The sequence below is a fragment of the Hypanus sabinus genome, chromosome 22 (assembly GCF_030144855.1).
Source record: "Hypanus sabinus isolate sHypSab1 chromosome 22, sHypSab1.hap1, whole genome shotgun sequence".
Taxonomy (NCBI): domain Eukaryota; kingdom Metazoa; phylum Chordata; class Chondrichthyes; order Myliobatiformes; family Dasyatidae; genus Hypanus; species Hypanus sabinus.
The window spans coordinates 23,202,211-23,218,003 of NC_082727.1; the positions used below are offsets into that span (position 1 = coordinate 23,202,211).

At 40.9% G+C, this 15,793-nt stretch overlaps 1 protein-coding gene across 1 annotated transcript in view; it reads right to left on the minus strand.

Moving 5' to 3' along the window:
- The window catches only part of vps26a (VPS26, retromer complex component A), a 55,010-nt gene that overhangs the window by 14,213 nt on the left and 25,004 nt on the right, over nucleotides 1-15,793 (minus strand). Inside the window, exons 4-8 of the mRNA XM_059947303.1 lie at nucleotides 12,949-13,105; nucleotides 10,020-10,184; nucleotides 7,205-7,311; nucleotides 7,021-7,089; nucleotides 547-689 (exon numbers count right to left, since the gene is read on the minus strand). Of these exons, the coding sequence (XP_059803286.1) occupies nucleotides 547-689; nucleotides 7,021-7,089; nucleotides 7,205-7,311; nucleotides 10,020-10,184; nucleotides 12,949-13,105 (641 nt within the window). The remainder of the gene's footprint in view (nucleotides 1-546; nucleotides 690-7,020; nucleotides 7,090-7,204; nucleotides 7,312-10,019; nucleotides 10,185-12,948; nucleotides 13,106-15,793) is intronic.

Consider the following 15,793-nt stretch of genomic DNA (forward strand, 5'->3'; position numbering starts at 1 on the left):
GATGACATTCACAATAGAACAAAAAAATAATAGAATCAATGAAGAACTGGACACAGTGACTGACAAACAACCAATATGCAAAAGTGAATTCATGAGTTATGGAATCAGTTCAGTGTTGAGGTGAGTGAACTCATCCACATTGGTTCAGCAGCCTGATGATTGCAAGGTAATAACTGTACCTGAACCTGATGGTATGGGACCTAAGGTTCCTGTACCTCCTTCCTGATGGCGAGAAGAGAGCAAGGCCTGGATGATTGGGGTCCTTGATGATAGTTGCAGCTTTCCTGTAACAGCACTCCTTGTGCATATGCTCAATAGTGGGCCTATGATGGACTGAGCAATATTCATCACTTTCTTTTCTTGGGTATTGTCTCTCCTTTCCAGGCTGTGATGCCACTAGTTAGTCTGTCAAAGTTTGGTAAAGATGGTGCTGGCAATATACAGTGACATTCTGTGGACAGCTCATGTCCTTTGCCATATCTTCACACTCTCTTTCCTCTGTCACCTACCCCACACACAATCTGATTTCCGTACCCCAAGACCTACCTGCTGTTTGAAGTACCGCCTGTCTTCCTCATCAACCAAGACTAAATTTAAGAAGTAGCGTACAGAGAACTTCTTGTTGACATCCCTCATTGTCGGCGTAAGATCATATCCAGCCAAGAAGAGTCTGATTGGAATGGATTCACCTTCATAAACAAAATGTATGGCATGATAGCTCCAAGCAATACTTATGGTCTACCCATTATATTCTTATGATATACTCAAAGGAATGCTTTTTGGGTAACAATTCTAATTTTAGCTATATTATGCAAACTCTCAGATAAACAATCCTTGACAGGAATAGCTAATAGATATTTTCTGCTCCATAGATAATTCCAATGATTATGATTGGAAGATATTCCCAAGACACTAACAGGTTCACTAGCTGTTGATTGACAAAATGTTTTAAATCATTCAAAAATGCAGTTAATAAATACACTTGTGAATAGTTTGTGCATAGAGCACAACAAAACAGAGACCTAGGGTGTTTGAAAATCACAATGAAGATTTATTAAACCAGCATCGAGTATGTGCCATGGTAGCCTAGCGATTAGCACAATGCTCGAGGCATCAGAATTCAATCCTGATGCTCTTTGTAAGGAGTCTGTACACCCTCCCTGTGGAATGTGTGGCTTTTCTCCAGGTGCTCTGGTTTCCTCCAACAGTCCAAACACGTACCAGTTAGTAGATTAGTTGGTCATTGTGAATTCTCCCACTATTAGGTTAGGGTTAAATTGGGCAGTGCATCTCAAAGGGCAGGTTGGACCTATTCTGAACTGTATCTCTGAGTAAATAAAATCATGATCCAAGATTAATCAGAAATCAAAATCACATCTAGAACATAGATTCCGTATGGCTGCTGTCATTTGGATTACAACCCAGCATCCTAGCCAGAGCTTATTCTGCCTCTCAGTTTGATTTTTGAGAGAAATGCATCAGTTAATACCTTTAGACTAGACTTGAGTATTGTGTTCACTTCTGATTACCTCACCCTAACACATGGTGGTACAGCTGAGAAAACTTTTTGTATCCTATTTTATATTACTGACTAGCTTGCCTTCATGTTTTGTTTTTTCCTCTCATTGCATTTTTGGGTTTCTTCTGTCAACTTTTAAAAGCTTCCCAATCTTTTTATATGGTCTTTCTTTCACTTTTATGCTGTCAGCCATGGTTGCCTCATCCTCTCTTTAGAATACTTTTCTTTTGGTTGCATCTATCCTCCATCTTCCGAATTGCTCCCAGAGACTCCATCCATTGCAAGTGTCCCCTTGCAATCAACTTTGGCTTGCTCCTCCCTCGTGCTTCTGTAATTCTCTTTACTCCACCGATACATCCAATTTCAGCTTCTCCTCCTCAAATTGCAAACCTTCTTTTAGGATCCAGGACCAACCTGATTTCTCCAATTTACAAACTGAAATCCCCCATAACTATCATAATATTGCCCTTTTCACATGCTTTTTTGATCTCCCATTGTAATTGATACCCCACATCCTGACCATTGTTTGGAGGCCTGTATATACAGTAACTCCACTTGGGTTTATTTACCCTTCCAGTTTCTTAACTCCACCAAGCATTCTAAACCTTCTGATCCTATGTCACGCCTAAGTATTTGATATCAATTTTTCCCATTAGAATCACCCCAATCCCTCTGCTTGCCCTTTCAATACAATGTGCACCCCTGGACGTTATGTTGCCATGTCTCAGTGACGACCACAACAACATAACTGTCAATTCATAACAGCACCTTATTCCATGTACTCCGTACAATTAAATATAACACTTTCAGCTCTGTATTCATCACCCTTTTTAATTTTGCCATGTTACTGCAAGTTAAATTCTTTTCCCTTTCTAAACTTTATCTTTTCATTTTGAAGACCTATCCCACTGACTGCAATTTTGCCCTATCATCTGACTTTCCCACAGTCTCAAAACACACCGCATCTACTTGTATACCAATTGTGCCATCCTCTGATCCATCAATCTGGTTCCCATCCCCCTGCAAAAGTACTTTAAACCCTCAACAGCTCTAGCAAACTTGCTCGCAACAGTATTGGTCCCCCGCAAGTTCAGGTGTAATCCATCCTTTTTATACAGATCATACTTTCATCAGAAGAGCAAGTGAATTTTGGATTTCTGGATCATACCAATAATCCAGAAACCCTGCTCCCTGCACCAATTCATCAGCCATACATCATCTGTCAAATCATCCTATTCTTACCCTTACTTGCACTTAGCACAGGCAGCAATCCAGAGATTACTACACTTGAGATCCTGATATTCCATTTTCTACCTAGCTCGCTATACTTTCAGAACTTCAACCCTTTTCCTACTAATGTTTTTGGTATCAACATGCACCACAACCTCTGCCTGCTTACCTTTCCCACTTTAGAATGCTGCAGATCCTAATCTGAGACATCCCTGGCACCTGGGTGGCAACATACCATCCAGGTGTCTCTTCTACATCCACAGAATCTCCTGTCTGCTCCTCTAACTATTGTATTTCCTATCAGCATTGCTTTCATCTTCTACCCCACTTCCCTTCTGATCCACACAGAGGCAGACTCAGTGCCTGAGACCTCAATGCTGCAGCTTTCCCACAATATGTCATTCCCCAACCTCCCCATCCCCAAACAGTATCCAAAGTAGTATGTTGTCATACTGTGAGGGAACACTCACAGGGACGCTCTGTCCTGTCTGCCTATTCCCTTTCCCTCTCCTGACAGTCACCTGTAGGGATTATCTATGATGTCCTCATTCTCCCATGTGAGCTGAAGATCATCTAGCTGCAGCTCCAGTTCCCTAAAATGGTCTGTATGGAGCTGTAACTGGATGCACATTGTAGAGATGATAAACACTCTCCTGGAGTTTGTTTATTGAGATACAAAGTGGAATAGGGCCTTGCCACACTGGCCAGCAATCCCCCAATTTAATCCTACCTTAATCACTGGATAATTTACAATAATCAATTAATCTAACCTACCAACTGTTAAGTCTTTGGACCGTGGGACGAAACTGAAGCACTCGGAGGAAACCCATGCAGTCACGGAGAGAACATATAAACTCCTTAAAGGCAGTGGCGAGAATTGAACCCAGGTCGCTGGTACTGTAAAGCGTTGTGCTAACCACTACGCTACCACTCGGCCCGCATTTCCACATCTTACATGAAGAACACCCCACTGACCCAGGACCCATTCTCCCTACGCGAGCTGTGTACCAACAAACTTACCAGAAACCTACCAAGAGTCTTCACCTCTTTTCATCTCAGCATCTTGAGCCAAAGCCTGAAACTAACCTTTCTTTAACACAAGGGTGGAATTAAGTTGGCGCCAACTGGCAGCCTCTTTGCAGAAGCAGCTTAAATTCCTCTCTTTAAAGACCTTTTTACCTTTTCAAAGAGACTGGGGTTCTGTCGAGATCCCTGATCTGCAACATCTTTCAAAACTGCAGTTTTTCACGGCCAATGAATTCCTGCTCTTGGAGTTCACTGACCAGCTGCTTTCTGACATTCTCCAGGCGTGCTATGGAAGACACCGGGGTGCAGCCCTGTGGACAACCAATTCCAGGCTGGTGTTGCCAACTGAAGCACCGTAGGAGAAGGAACATCAGGATTCTGCTGCAGCGGATGAGCGGACGGACGTGTCTGTAGTTGAGTGACTGCTCTCTCTTTCTCTCTACGGTAGGGAGCTTGCTACCGATTCTCGAGTTGGAGAATTTCGGAATAAAGAAGTGACAAAGTAGACTGTAACACTGTAACAGCAATTGTTATTCTCTCCTTTCATTGTAAATGGGTGGCAACTCTCTGTCCCCTGTTAAGTGAGAGAGAGTGAAAGCCTGTGGCATGTTGAAATAGTGATTGTTAACTGCAGATCATGGTCTCTCTTTGGGTATTTTCCTACTGCTTGGTGGATCATAGTGCTGAGGCTTTTTGCTAATATGGCTGGGGTGGCAGGAGGGAGATTGATGCTTTGCTGTTGCTCACATGGGGGAGTGTGAAGGAAGAGGGGGCTTCGGGCTTGAAAAGTTTTTTTGTCGTTCATTCTTTTAGGGTTCTTTTGGTTCTCGTGGATGTCTATCAAGACTAAGTATCTCGGGTTGTATACTGTACACATCTCTGATAAAAGACTGAACCATTTGTCCAACACAGTGACCACGCTACTTACGTACAACTTCTTTTTATTGGTCTTTGCCAAGTGTCTAGTAAATGGTGATAAATGAAGCACTCTGAAAGTTCCAAAAGGTCCATGGTCTTTCTAAATCTCATACTGTCTCACCGAAGCAAACAACTGTTAGCAATGATCATGGGAAAGATGTGGAAGCTTTAGAGAGAGTGCGGAGGAGATTTACCATGATGATGCCTGGATTAGACTGTGTCTTATGAGGATAGGTGGAGTGAGCTAGTTCTTTTCTCTATGGTGCAAAGGAGGATGACAGGTGACTTGATAAGAGGTGTACTAAATGATAAGAGGCACAGATAGAGTGGACTTTTTCCCAGGACAGAAAAGGATAATGCAAGGGGGCATTAAAGTACAGAGGGGATGTCAGAGGCAGGTTTATTTTTTTTAAAACAGTGGTGGATGTGTAGAATGTGCTGCAAATGGTGATGGTTGAAGGACATGAGGGACAATTAAAGGGACTCTTAAATAGACATGAGAATGAAAGACAAAATGGAGTGTTATGTGGGAGGGAAGTGTTAGATAGACCTTGGAGTAGGTTAAAGGGTTGGCACAACATTGTGGGCTGACGGCCTGTACTGTGCTATAACATTGCTTGTTCTATCTCGTTCCTCTTTATGAACCATTACTATTGCTTCCTATGAGCCAACTATTAACATATGAATCGCTCTCCCTCCATGGAGAGGAGGACTGGCATGGAAGCAGACGGCTGTGATGTACAACTCTATAGTACTGATATTGCTGAAGTAGTACTGCAGTCTATACATTATAAAAGGTGTTTGGAAGTCTCAATGTCTACTCTCTACTTCTCCAACTCAACCATGTTTATGGATATTTGGAAGAAAGCCTGACTGAAGTACCATCAGCATTCTTAACTTTCTTGACATCAAATTAACAAACTTAAACGTCTCAGTAATTCTTCAACATAAGAAATATATCAGCCTTTTCTTAGAAGTCACAACCCTCCTGGAATGATCAAAGGCTCTAAACATTTGCAAATCTTTTCATTAATACAGGCACAAGTAACTGCAGGTGTAATCTGGAGCAGAAAACAATCTGCCTGAGTTAAAGTCAGGCAGCGTCCGAGGAGGTCATGTGGTCAACATTTCAGTGGAAATTCTGCATCAAGAAAGGTCGACACCCAAAATGTGAACCGTCCATTTGCCTCTACAGATGCTGCCTGACCAGCTGAGCTCCTCTAGCAGCTTTTTGCTTTTCATTACTACTTATGAGTTGCTCTCATACAAATGTGAATTTGAATTCCCAAAATGCATAACCCTTGCCTCATGTTTTTCTTTATTAAGTTCCACCTGCCATCATTCCAAATTGCTCAGCTCATCCATGTCCCTTGGTATTCTTGAACAACCTTCTTCACAATCTAAGATTCCTCAAATTTCTGTGACATCAGCAATAAGACCACCCACTTTCTCATCCAAATCAGTGAAAGGTCCCAGCACTGACCTCAGCAGTACACCACTTGTTACAGATTTAGTCAGAAAATCACCATGCACCACTATCATCTGCCTCCTGTCACCAATGATTCTAACGTGGCATTCAACTGAATAAAGGTAATAATTGTGACATGACATTGAGCAATTCATTCTCATTGCTGCCTTAGTGTCAGGTGCAGTTTGGGTTGATATTGTCATGTCATGTGCTTTAGTTCACTGATAAACAAAATAATCACACTCAGCATACTTGGTCATTATCTTAGTAACAACCCACATCATTGCACCAGTTGGCACTTATTTCACTTGCTGGTGTACAGCTCAATTATTTCTTCAGACAAGAATCAACAACAAACACTCCACATTTCACAAAATTCCTCAGCCATCACTAGATTTCACTGGGGGAAAAAGACAGTACAGATAAATAGCAGGTTTAGAGGATAGCAATGAGATCAGAAATCTCTATAGCACCAGTGGCAACAGATCACAACTCAATAATCGCTCGGAAAAAGATCAGTTCTCTAACACATCCACCATTCAGCACTCTAGAATGCCAACTGTTTCATGAAAGTTGTTAATGCAAATTATTCTATTTGTCTCAAATCTATTTATACAAAGTTTAACAAAGCACATCTTCGGGCATTTCAGACAGGAAAGAGCACCATAAATGTGTAACTTAGGACAGGCAAGTTTTAAGAGTTTAGCTTTACGTGCTTCACTGATCTCTAAGAAGAGAACAGCCCTTTAAACCTACTTCCAATAGTAGTAAACAGTCCATATTATGCAGCCACTAAATGACTTGGTAATTATTTTCAGTTGTTGAGATACAAAAAACGCTATATAATTATATATCTCACCTTTAACAGGAGCTCCATCCATGATTTCATACTTGGCAATTGTTTCAGTCTCAGTGGTTGTACTGGGCCCTTTCCAAACAAAAAAAATAAAATATCAGGCAAGTGATGTATCGCAATCTCAATGAGCGAGAAATAACACATGGGGTCCATCAACCATCTCCCAGATTCCCACTGCCAATCTTACCAATGCCAGTTATCTCTTTTTTGATCATCTGAAGCTCCATGTGCTGGATTTTGATTCTCACCAACAGGAAGTAGATCTTACCAACTATCACATCCTTCAAGTGGTATCTGATGAAATCAAAGCAGAATAGAATCCATGCCTTAAAGGTGAGATGGACAATGTACATCACACAAACACTTCAGCATTATTGTCATTGAGACTTTAGTTTCTGAAGTACCAACATCAGAATCAGGTTTATTTTTGTGGTAGCAGTTAAGTATAAGACATACACTGCCTATAAAAAATATTCTCCTCCCTTGGAAATCTTCATGTTTTATTGTTTTACAACTTTGAATCACAGTGGATTCAATTTGGCTTTTTGACACTGATCAACAAAAAAAAACTCTTAAGTGTAAACAAATTCCTACAAATTGGTCTAAATTTATTAGAATTATTAAACACAAAATAATTGATTGCAGTATTTAGTAGATGTACCTTCAGCAGCAAAATTTTGAGTCCACGTCTTTTATCAGCTTTGCATAGCTGGACACTGCAATTTGTCCCCATTCTTTACAAAACTGCTCAAGCTCTGTCAGATTGTTTGGGGATCGTGAGTGAACAGCCCTTTTCAAGTCCAGCTACAAATTCTCAATTGGATTGAGGTCTGGACTCTGGCTTGGCCACTCTAGGACATTAACTTTTGTTGTTTTTAAGCCATTCCTGTGAAGCTTTGGCTTGGGGTCATTGTCTTGGTGGAAAACAAATCTTCTCCCAAGTTGTAGTTCTTTTGCAGATCACATCAGGTTTTCCTACAGGATTTCCCTGTCTTTTGGGGCATTCATTTTATCCTCTACCTTCACAAGCCTACCAGGGCCAATTGCAGTGAAGCATCCCCACAGTATGATGTAGCCACCACCATGCTTCATGGTAGGGATGGTGCGTTTTTGATGATGTGCAGTGTTTGATGCAAGTGTTTAATCTAATAGCCAAAATACTCAATTTTGGTTTCATCAGACCGTAATACCTTCTTCCAGCTGACTTCAAGAGTCTCTCACGTGCCTTCTGGCAAACTCTAGCCGAGATTTCATTCCAGTATTTCCTCCCCCGCCAACAGTGGTTTTCTCTTTGCCACTCTCCCACAAAGCCGCAACTGAAGCACCCAGGCAACAATTGTTGCAAATGCAGTCTCTCCCATCTCAGCCAGTGAAGCTTGTAACTCCACCAGAGTTGTCTTCAGTATCTTCATGGCCTCTCTCACTAGTCCCTTCTTACAATGTCACTCAGTTTTTGAGGATGCCAGTTCTAGGCAGATTTACAGCTGTGCCATATTCTTTCCATTTCTTGATGATTGACTTAACTGTACTCCAAGGGATACTGAGTGACTTGGAACTGTTCTTGTATCCATCTTAGCACTCTTGCTTTTCAATAACCTTTTTGCAGAGTTGTCTGGAGTGTTCATTTGTCTTCATGGTGTTTTTATTTTAAAACAGGACACTGACTCGCCCACAGTTAAACCTTCCAGATATAGGTGAATTTTACTGCAGTCAATTGAAACAGCTTGACTGTACACAGGTGAATTCTATTTAACTAATTATGTGACTTCTAAAACCAACTGGCTGCACCAGTGATGATTTGGTGCCATATTAATGGGGGTGAATACTTATGCAATCAATTATTTCGTGTTCTACATTTGTAATTAATTTACATCACTTTGTAGAGATCAGTGTTCCCTTCGACACAGAAGAGTCTTTTTCTGTTGATCAAAGTAAAAAAAAAGCCAAATTAAATCCACTGTAATTCAATGTTGTAAAACAATAACACACAAGTCTTCCAAGGGAAGTGAATGTTTTTTATAGGCACTGCAAAACTCACAAGTTACAATAAAAAATTAAAATAAATAGTGCAAAAGAGGAACAGTGAGATAGTTTCCATGGACTGTTCAGATGGCAGGAGGAGAAACCTGTTCCTAAATGTTGAGTATGTATCTAAGGCTCCTGTACCTCCATGCTGTTGCTAGTAATGAGCAGAGGGCATGTCCTGGGTGGTAAGGATGTCCTAAATGGTGAGGATAGAGCTGCCCGAGTCTGCGACCCTTTGCAGCCACTTAATCCAATCCCATGCATCGGAGCCTCCGCACCAGGCAGCAATGCAAACAGTCAGAATGTTCTCCACTCCACTGTACATCTTTAGAAATTTGATAAGAGTCTTTGATGACATACCAAATCTCCTCCAACATCTCATGAAATATAGCTGCTGGCTATACTTCATCTACCAACCTGCTGTACTTTATTTTTGAGATGACATTAGGTGTGTTTAACATTGCTTGCAATTTTAGCCTGACAGTTTTTAATCCTATCTTTTGATATTTCCAATGCCAGACTATGGAATACTCCAAAAGAACCTATATCATTCCAACAAGATCACATTAGTTTTTCAAAACGTCAAAGAATATAGATTGAATTTCTTTAGTTGTTCTTAATAAGATGAAGTGCTTGTAAATCAGCAATATATGAAGCCTGTATATTATAAAAAATAATCTATGGAAAACTCAATCAGCTGAATAATTTCCAGTTCACACACTTCTTCAAAAAACTAATGTTCTGCTTCCAAATCTAAGGTTGAACATTGTTTAACTAGGCAATAAATGACTAAGTTTGCCCTTCTGCAGGCATACCACAACGTTAATTCACAAGTGAGGAACAGGAAAAGCAGCAACCTGCTCATTTCCCATTTGCCTCACAAGGATCACTACAGAAAGCCACAGCAATCATGCTACTGAGAGCAGGAAGTTTAAACAAAATCAAACTGCTGTAAAGAAAAAATGGAAATGACTAACTTCGATTTGTTGTATTCAAACTCGATGTGCAAGCAGTCTTCAATGCCCACTTCCATTTTGATGGAGTTGTTGACATCTGGGTAGGTAGCGAGCTGGTGTACAATCAGGTCAGATTCCTTTACCAGGTCACTCAAACTTCGGACTATTGTCACTTTCAAGAAATATCTGAAGAAAAATTTGTTAAAATTACTTTTTAGGTTTTGTTGGAAAGTGAAGTGCTAGAAATGCTGCTTAAAATAAAGTTATAGAATTGTTAACAAATAGGTTGGAACTTCTTAGATACTATAGATCAGTACTCCTAATCACAAACAAGAAAATCATACCAATACAATCGGAAACGAACTTGGAATCTTACTCAAGTAAATTGCACTTTATTAATTGAATCGGAGACAAGAATCTTTGTCAAATGTACACCAATTATTAGCAGTTTTAGACACTGAAAGATATTTCCAGTTCTCCAGAATAAAGACTCATCATAGGATCAGAAAGTTGCCAAGCTTTGATCTCTGCTGTTTGTTTGCTTTCAGTGATGGTAGTCTGTCATGTCCGACGATAATGGTCATTCTTGTACAGCTCATCTGTTATAGGCCTGAAGGTGGCTGTGGAGCCCAAGTCCTGAGCAGCAAACTCGTTCGCAACGAGGGCAGGGGAATTGCTTTGAGTCAAATGGAGGATTTGCTGATGCAGCTTTCCATCTGCGCAATGTCTCGCCTCAAAGCTATCATGGACAAGTCCTACCAATACAAACCATCCAATCCAGTCGTGTGCACACTGTTCCAGCTGCTCTTGGAGTAAGTCCAGCATATGCGATGTCAGCTTTTAATCTCTGAACCTCTTGCCCAGAGATAGCATGCCATACATTAGCTGTTCGTGAATTTTGGAGCTCTCCACGCAAATGACTTGTCCTGTCCATCAAAGCGGGCTTTTAGGGTCACAGTCTCAATGCTCACGCTCTCTCTCTATTGAGGACTTCCAGGTTTGTGACTTGGTTCAGCCTAGGATTAACCTCAGGCTTTGAATGTGGAAGCGCTCTCGCTGTCTGAGATGTCTTCTGTACACATTCCATATTTCAAAGCCATAAAGGAGACTGCTGATGACGATAGTAGATCGTTGAATGTTGTGCTGGTTCAATATGCGTGAACTGGCTGGCTTCGCAAATCCTGGCATTGATTCCTTATCCAGGGAGCCATCACTAGAGATGATGCTACTGAGGTACCTGAACTCATCTACTGTATTCAATTTTATTCCCTCAAAGGTGATAGGAGAGACAATAGCTCCAGGAGCAGAGTGAAATAGGACTTCCATCTTTATCAAGCTGATGGCAAGGTCACAGAGGCGAGAGGCTTCTGCAAAGCTGTTGACAATAAGTTGGAGATCAGATTCTGTGTGGGCCATCAGGACACAGTCAGAGCATTTCAAAGATGAGCTTCTCAATTGTCTTCAACTTGTTATTCAGACAGCGCAGGTCAAAGAGTGATCCATCAAGCCTGTACTTCAGGTACATTCTGTGCTCAAGGCCTCCGATGGCATGGTTCAGCACACATGTGAAGAACAGGTTAAAAAACACAGGGGCCAACACAGACCCTTGTTTCACACCATTTGAAATGTTGAATGGATCTGAAATTTCTCAGGATGAGACCACTCATTATTAATGAAGGAGGTGAAAGAGGTTGACAAATCTTCAAGAGCATCTCAGCTTTGAAAATATTGTCCACAGTGCTACTCTGTTGATTGCGCTCTATAAAAATAGCAATCAAGTTCAAATTTTGTTGTATGCTCTTTTCCTGAACCAGACAAAAAACAATAGCCATGTTGCCAGTGCTGCGACCCCAGTGAAAACCACACTTTGCCTCCGGAAGCTGTTCTGCTGCACTGGTGATTAGGCAGTTGAGAATTATACGGGTCAGAACCAACGGACGAGATGCCTCAGAAGCTGCCTACTATGACCTGCAGTGACTAAGCCAAAGAAATCTTCCACAGCGAACTTGACCGCGTCATGAAGTAAATACCAGCCGGAGACAAACTCCTGATGGGTGACTTAATGCCAGTGTCAGAAACTACTCCAGAGATTGGAATGGGGCACTGACACATCATAGCATTATTAAGATGAACACCAACGGACTTATTTTGTGCTGAAAATAGTCTGAGCATCATTCATGAGGTGCTTAATGCGCATAAGAAATGCAAGAGAACACTCATGAGGGAAACCAGAAGGGCATGCGGTTCTTCTAGCAGACAAGGTGAAGGAGAATCCTAAAGGCTTCTACAGAGATACTAAGAGCAAAAGTATAGCAAGGGTCCCAGCAGATACATTTAAAATGTCCTTAACCACAGGTGAGGTGCAGGAGGATTGGAGGAGAGGGAGAGAGAGAGCGAGAGAGCAAAAGAGAGAGAGCGAGAGAGCGAAAGAGAGAGAGCGAGAGAGCGAAAGAGAGAGAGCGAGAGAGCGAAAGAGAGAGAGCGAGAGAGCGAAAGAGAGAGAGCGAGAGAGCGAAAGAGAGAGAGCGAGAGAGCGAAAGAGAGAGAGCGAGAGAGAGAGTTAACACCTCAGATAAATGACCTTCCATCAGTTCTGGTTTCCGGTATCTGCAGTTCTTGTCTATGTCTGGATCAATTGCTTATCTGATGTTGATTGGTACAGTCCTTGCAAATGACAATCAATGGGTGGGGGCAAGTTGGTGCTGGTGGGAAAGGAGAGGTAATTAAAAAACAATGCTGCTACTGATCACCATCCAGTCACTGCAGCTGGAAGTGAGCAACAGAATAGGTATCAGCCCCAGCATCTCAGAAAAATACTTAGCTACTTCCTTCCACACTTAACAGGTCACTTTCTTGACAGATAGCCAAAGGAAATACAATTTGAGGACTAAGTGAGAGAAACGGAGTGTGCACTTATTAAACATGGTTATACTGTACTGAAAGTTGTTACCTTAGTCTGACATTGGCCCCAATATATGATTCATAAGGCTTTTCCACTTGCATGAATTCAAAGTCATAAGTCCTGCTCTGTGTCAACTCTCCAGGTAAGGCCAGTTCCTTCACCAGATTCACAAATTCATGCGTGTTACTCTTATCACTAAATAGTTCTGTAATGTAAAAAGAGGGTTATGAAGATATAATTTCAGGCCAAATCTTTCTCTCCAAAACTGCTACTTCCACATATTTCGGACAAAACAAACTTTTTTTAAAAAGTGAATTAAAAGAGTACTATAATATTCCAGAGCCCTGGTGTGTCAGATGCCAAAACGACAAGATTTCCAAATTTGTCAAAGAATGGATTATCATTGTTTTACTGCAGTATTTAGATGAACACTTGAAAAACCACAGCACAGAAGGCTATGGGCCAAGAGTTAGAAAATGGGTTTAGTCTAGATGGATACTTGACAGATTGCATCAAGCCAGAGCTCAAAGGATCAATTTCCATGCTGTACGACTCCATAACTCTGTGCCCTCAACGTAAATACCGTGATCATAAATGATAAAATTCACCCTACTGTCTGAGAGGCAGAAGCTCAAGTCAGATACATCTGTGTTACAGGGAATTACAGCGGCATGAGAGAGGTACTGACCAAAGTTGACTAGAAGGGTAACTAACAGAGATGATGGCAGAACAGTTTCTAGGAGCAATTTGGAAGGCACAGGATAGATTCCTCCCCAAGATATAGTATTCTAGAGGGAAGATGAGGCAACCATGGCTGGCAAGTCAAAGGCAGCAAAAGAGGGGGCATATTGTACAGCAAAAATTAGTGCAAAGCTAGAGGATTGGGAAGTTTATAAAAACCAACAGAAGGCAACTAAAAAGCAATAAAGTAAACAGATGAACTATGAAAGTAAAGTAGCCAATCATATTAAAGAGTAAAAGAGAAGCGAGACTGGAAAATGAACCTGGAATGGTAACAATAGGGGACAAAGAAATGGCAGACAAACTCAATAAGTACAGTGGATTCCAGTTCAGAACCAATACATTTTGTCCCAATTAAGCTGCTGCCCTAATTATCCAAAGTTTCATAGAAATAGTTAAAAAGGTATTAAAAAGACAAACTATTGTTTAACCGAGTAACAATTTACTTAAAATATAGAACAAATTAGAATACCTCCAATATTTCTACAGTACCATAAAACTATTAGCTTCTAATGGTTATCAACATAGGAATTCATCCAATGTACACTGCCATGACTTTTGATTGACTGTAAATTAACAATCAGCGTTGAAGCCTAGTGCAGGTAATGGACTGACTTCATACAAAGCTTTTGAGGATTACATCTTCCATATCTTAGTTTTCATTGTAACATTCAAGATGATTGTTGATAGCTTCAAATTCTTCATAATTCCTAACTGAAGCAGTGAAATCTTCTCATTTTCACCCCAGCAATTTCCAGCATCTCCAAGCCTGAAAGCTAAGACTGTGGTGAGCAAGACAGCTATGCTAAGACAGTCTTTCTGCTTATTTTTCTCATCAACTATCAGTGACAAAAATCACTGCTTTTTGAAGGCAAACTCACACAACTATTTAAAAACTGTTCACTCTAAGTGCAGTGTAGTGTCCAATTCCTACATAAGAGCATGCAGCTGATGCTGGTTAGAGACTGCTTGGCAACAGTCTATCTCAATTATGAGCAGAGTCCCAAATAAATGAAGGGAATCCCAGCTATTTTCTCGAGTAGGTTTTGTTCTTTAAGAGTTGTCTCTATTAAGTAGCTGAACTGATTAACTTATGACCCAATTAAATGGAGTCCACTGCATTTTGCCTTCACTGTGGAAGTCATTAGCAATATGCCAGAAATTTGAGTGTCAGGGAGCAGATAGAAGTGTAGTTGCTATTGCTAAGGAAGTCTTTGGGAAGATGACAGGTCTGAAGATAGACAAGTCACCCAGACCAGATGGATACTGACCCAATGACCCACAGTTTTGAAAGAGATAGTCAAAGAGATGTGGAGGGATTAGTAATGATCTTTCAAGAATCAGTACATTCTGCAATGGTTCTGGAAGATCGGAAAATTACAAATGTCACTCCACTCTTTAAAAAGGGTGGGAGGCAAAAGACAGGAAATTATGGGCCAGTTAGCCTGACTTCAGTGGTTCAGAAGATGTTGAAGTTCATTATTTAGAATGAGGTTTTGTGGTACTTGGAGACACGTGACAAAACAGACCAAATTCAGCATAGTTTCCTTAAGGGGAAATCTGTTGGAATTCTTTTGAGAAAATAACAAACAAGACAGACAAAGGGGAATTGGTAGATGTTGTTTATTTGAATTTTCAGAAAGCTGTTAACACGATGCCACACATGAGATTGCTGAACAAACTTGGAATCCATGGTATTAGAGGAAAGATAGTAGCATGGATAGAAGATAGGCTGACTTGCAGGAGGTGAAGAGCTAGAATAAAGGGAGCCTTTTCTGGTTGGCTGCTGATGACTAGTGGTGTTCTGTAAGGGTCTGTGCTGGGACTACTACTATTCAAATTATTTGTTAACAATTTGGATGATGAAACTGATAGCTCTGTGATCAAGTATGTGAACAATACAAGGATTGGTGGAAGGGCAAGTAGTGTTGAGGAAGCAGGAAGTCTGCAGTGGACAGATTATGACAATGCTCATGCAATTTGATAGAAGGAATATAGGCAGACTTCATTCTAAATGGGGAGCAAATTCAGAAATCAGATGTGCAAAGGGATTTGGGAATCCTCCTGCAGGATTCCAATTACGTTAGCTTACACATTTGAATCAGTAACAAGGAAAGCTAATGCAATGTTAGCATTCAATTCAAGAGGAATA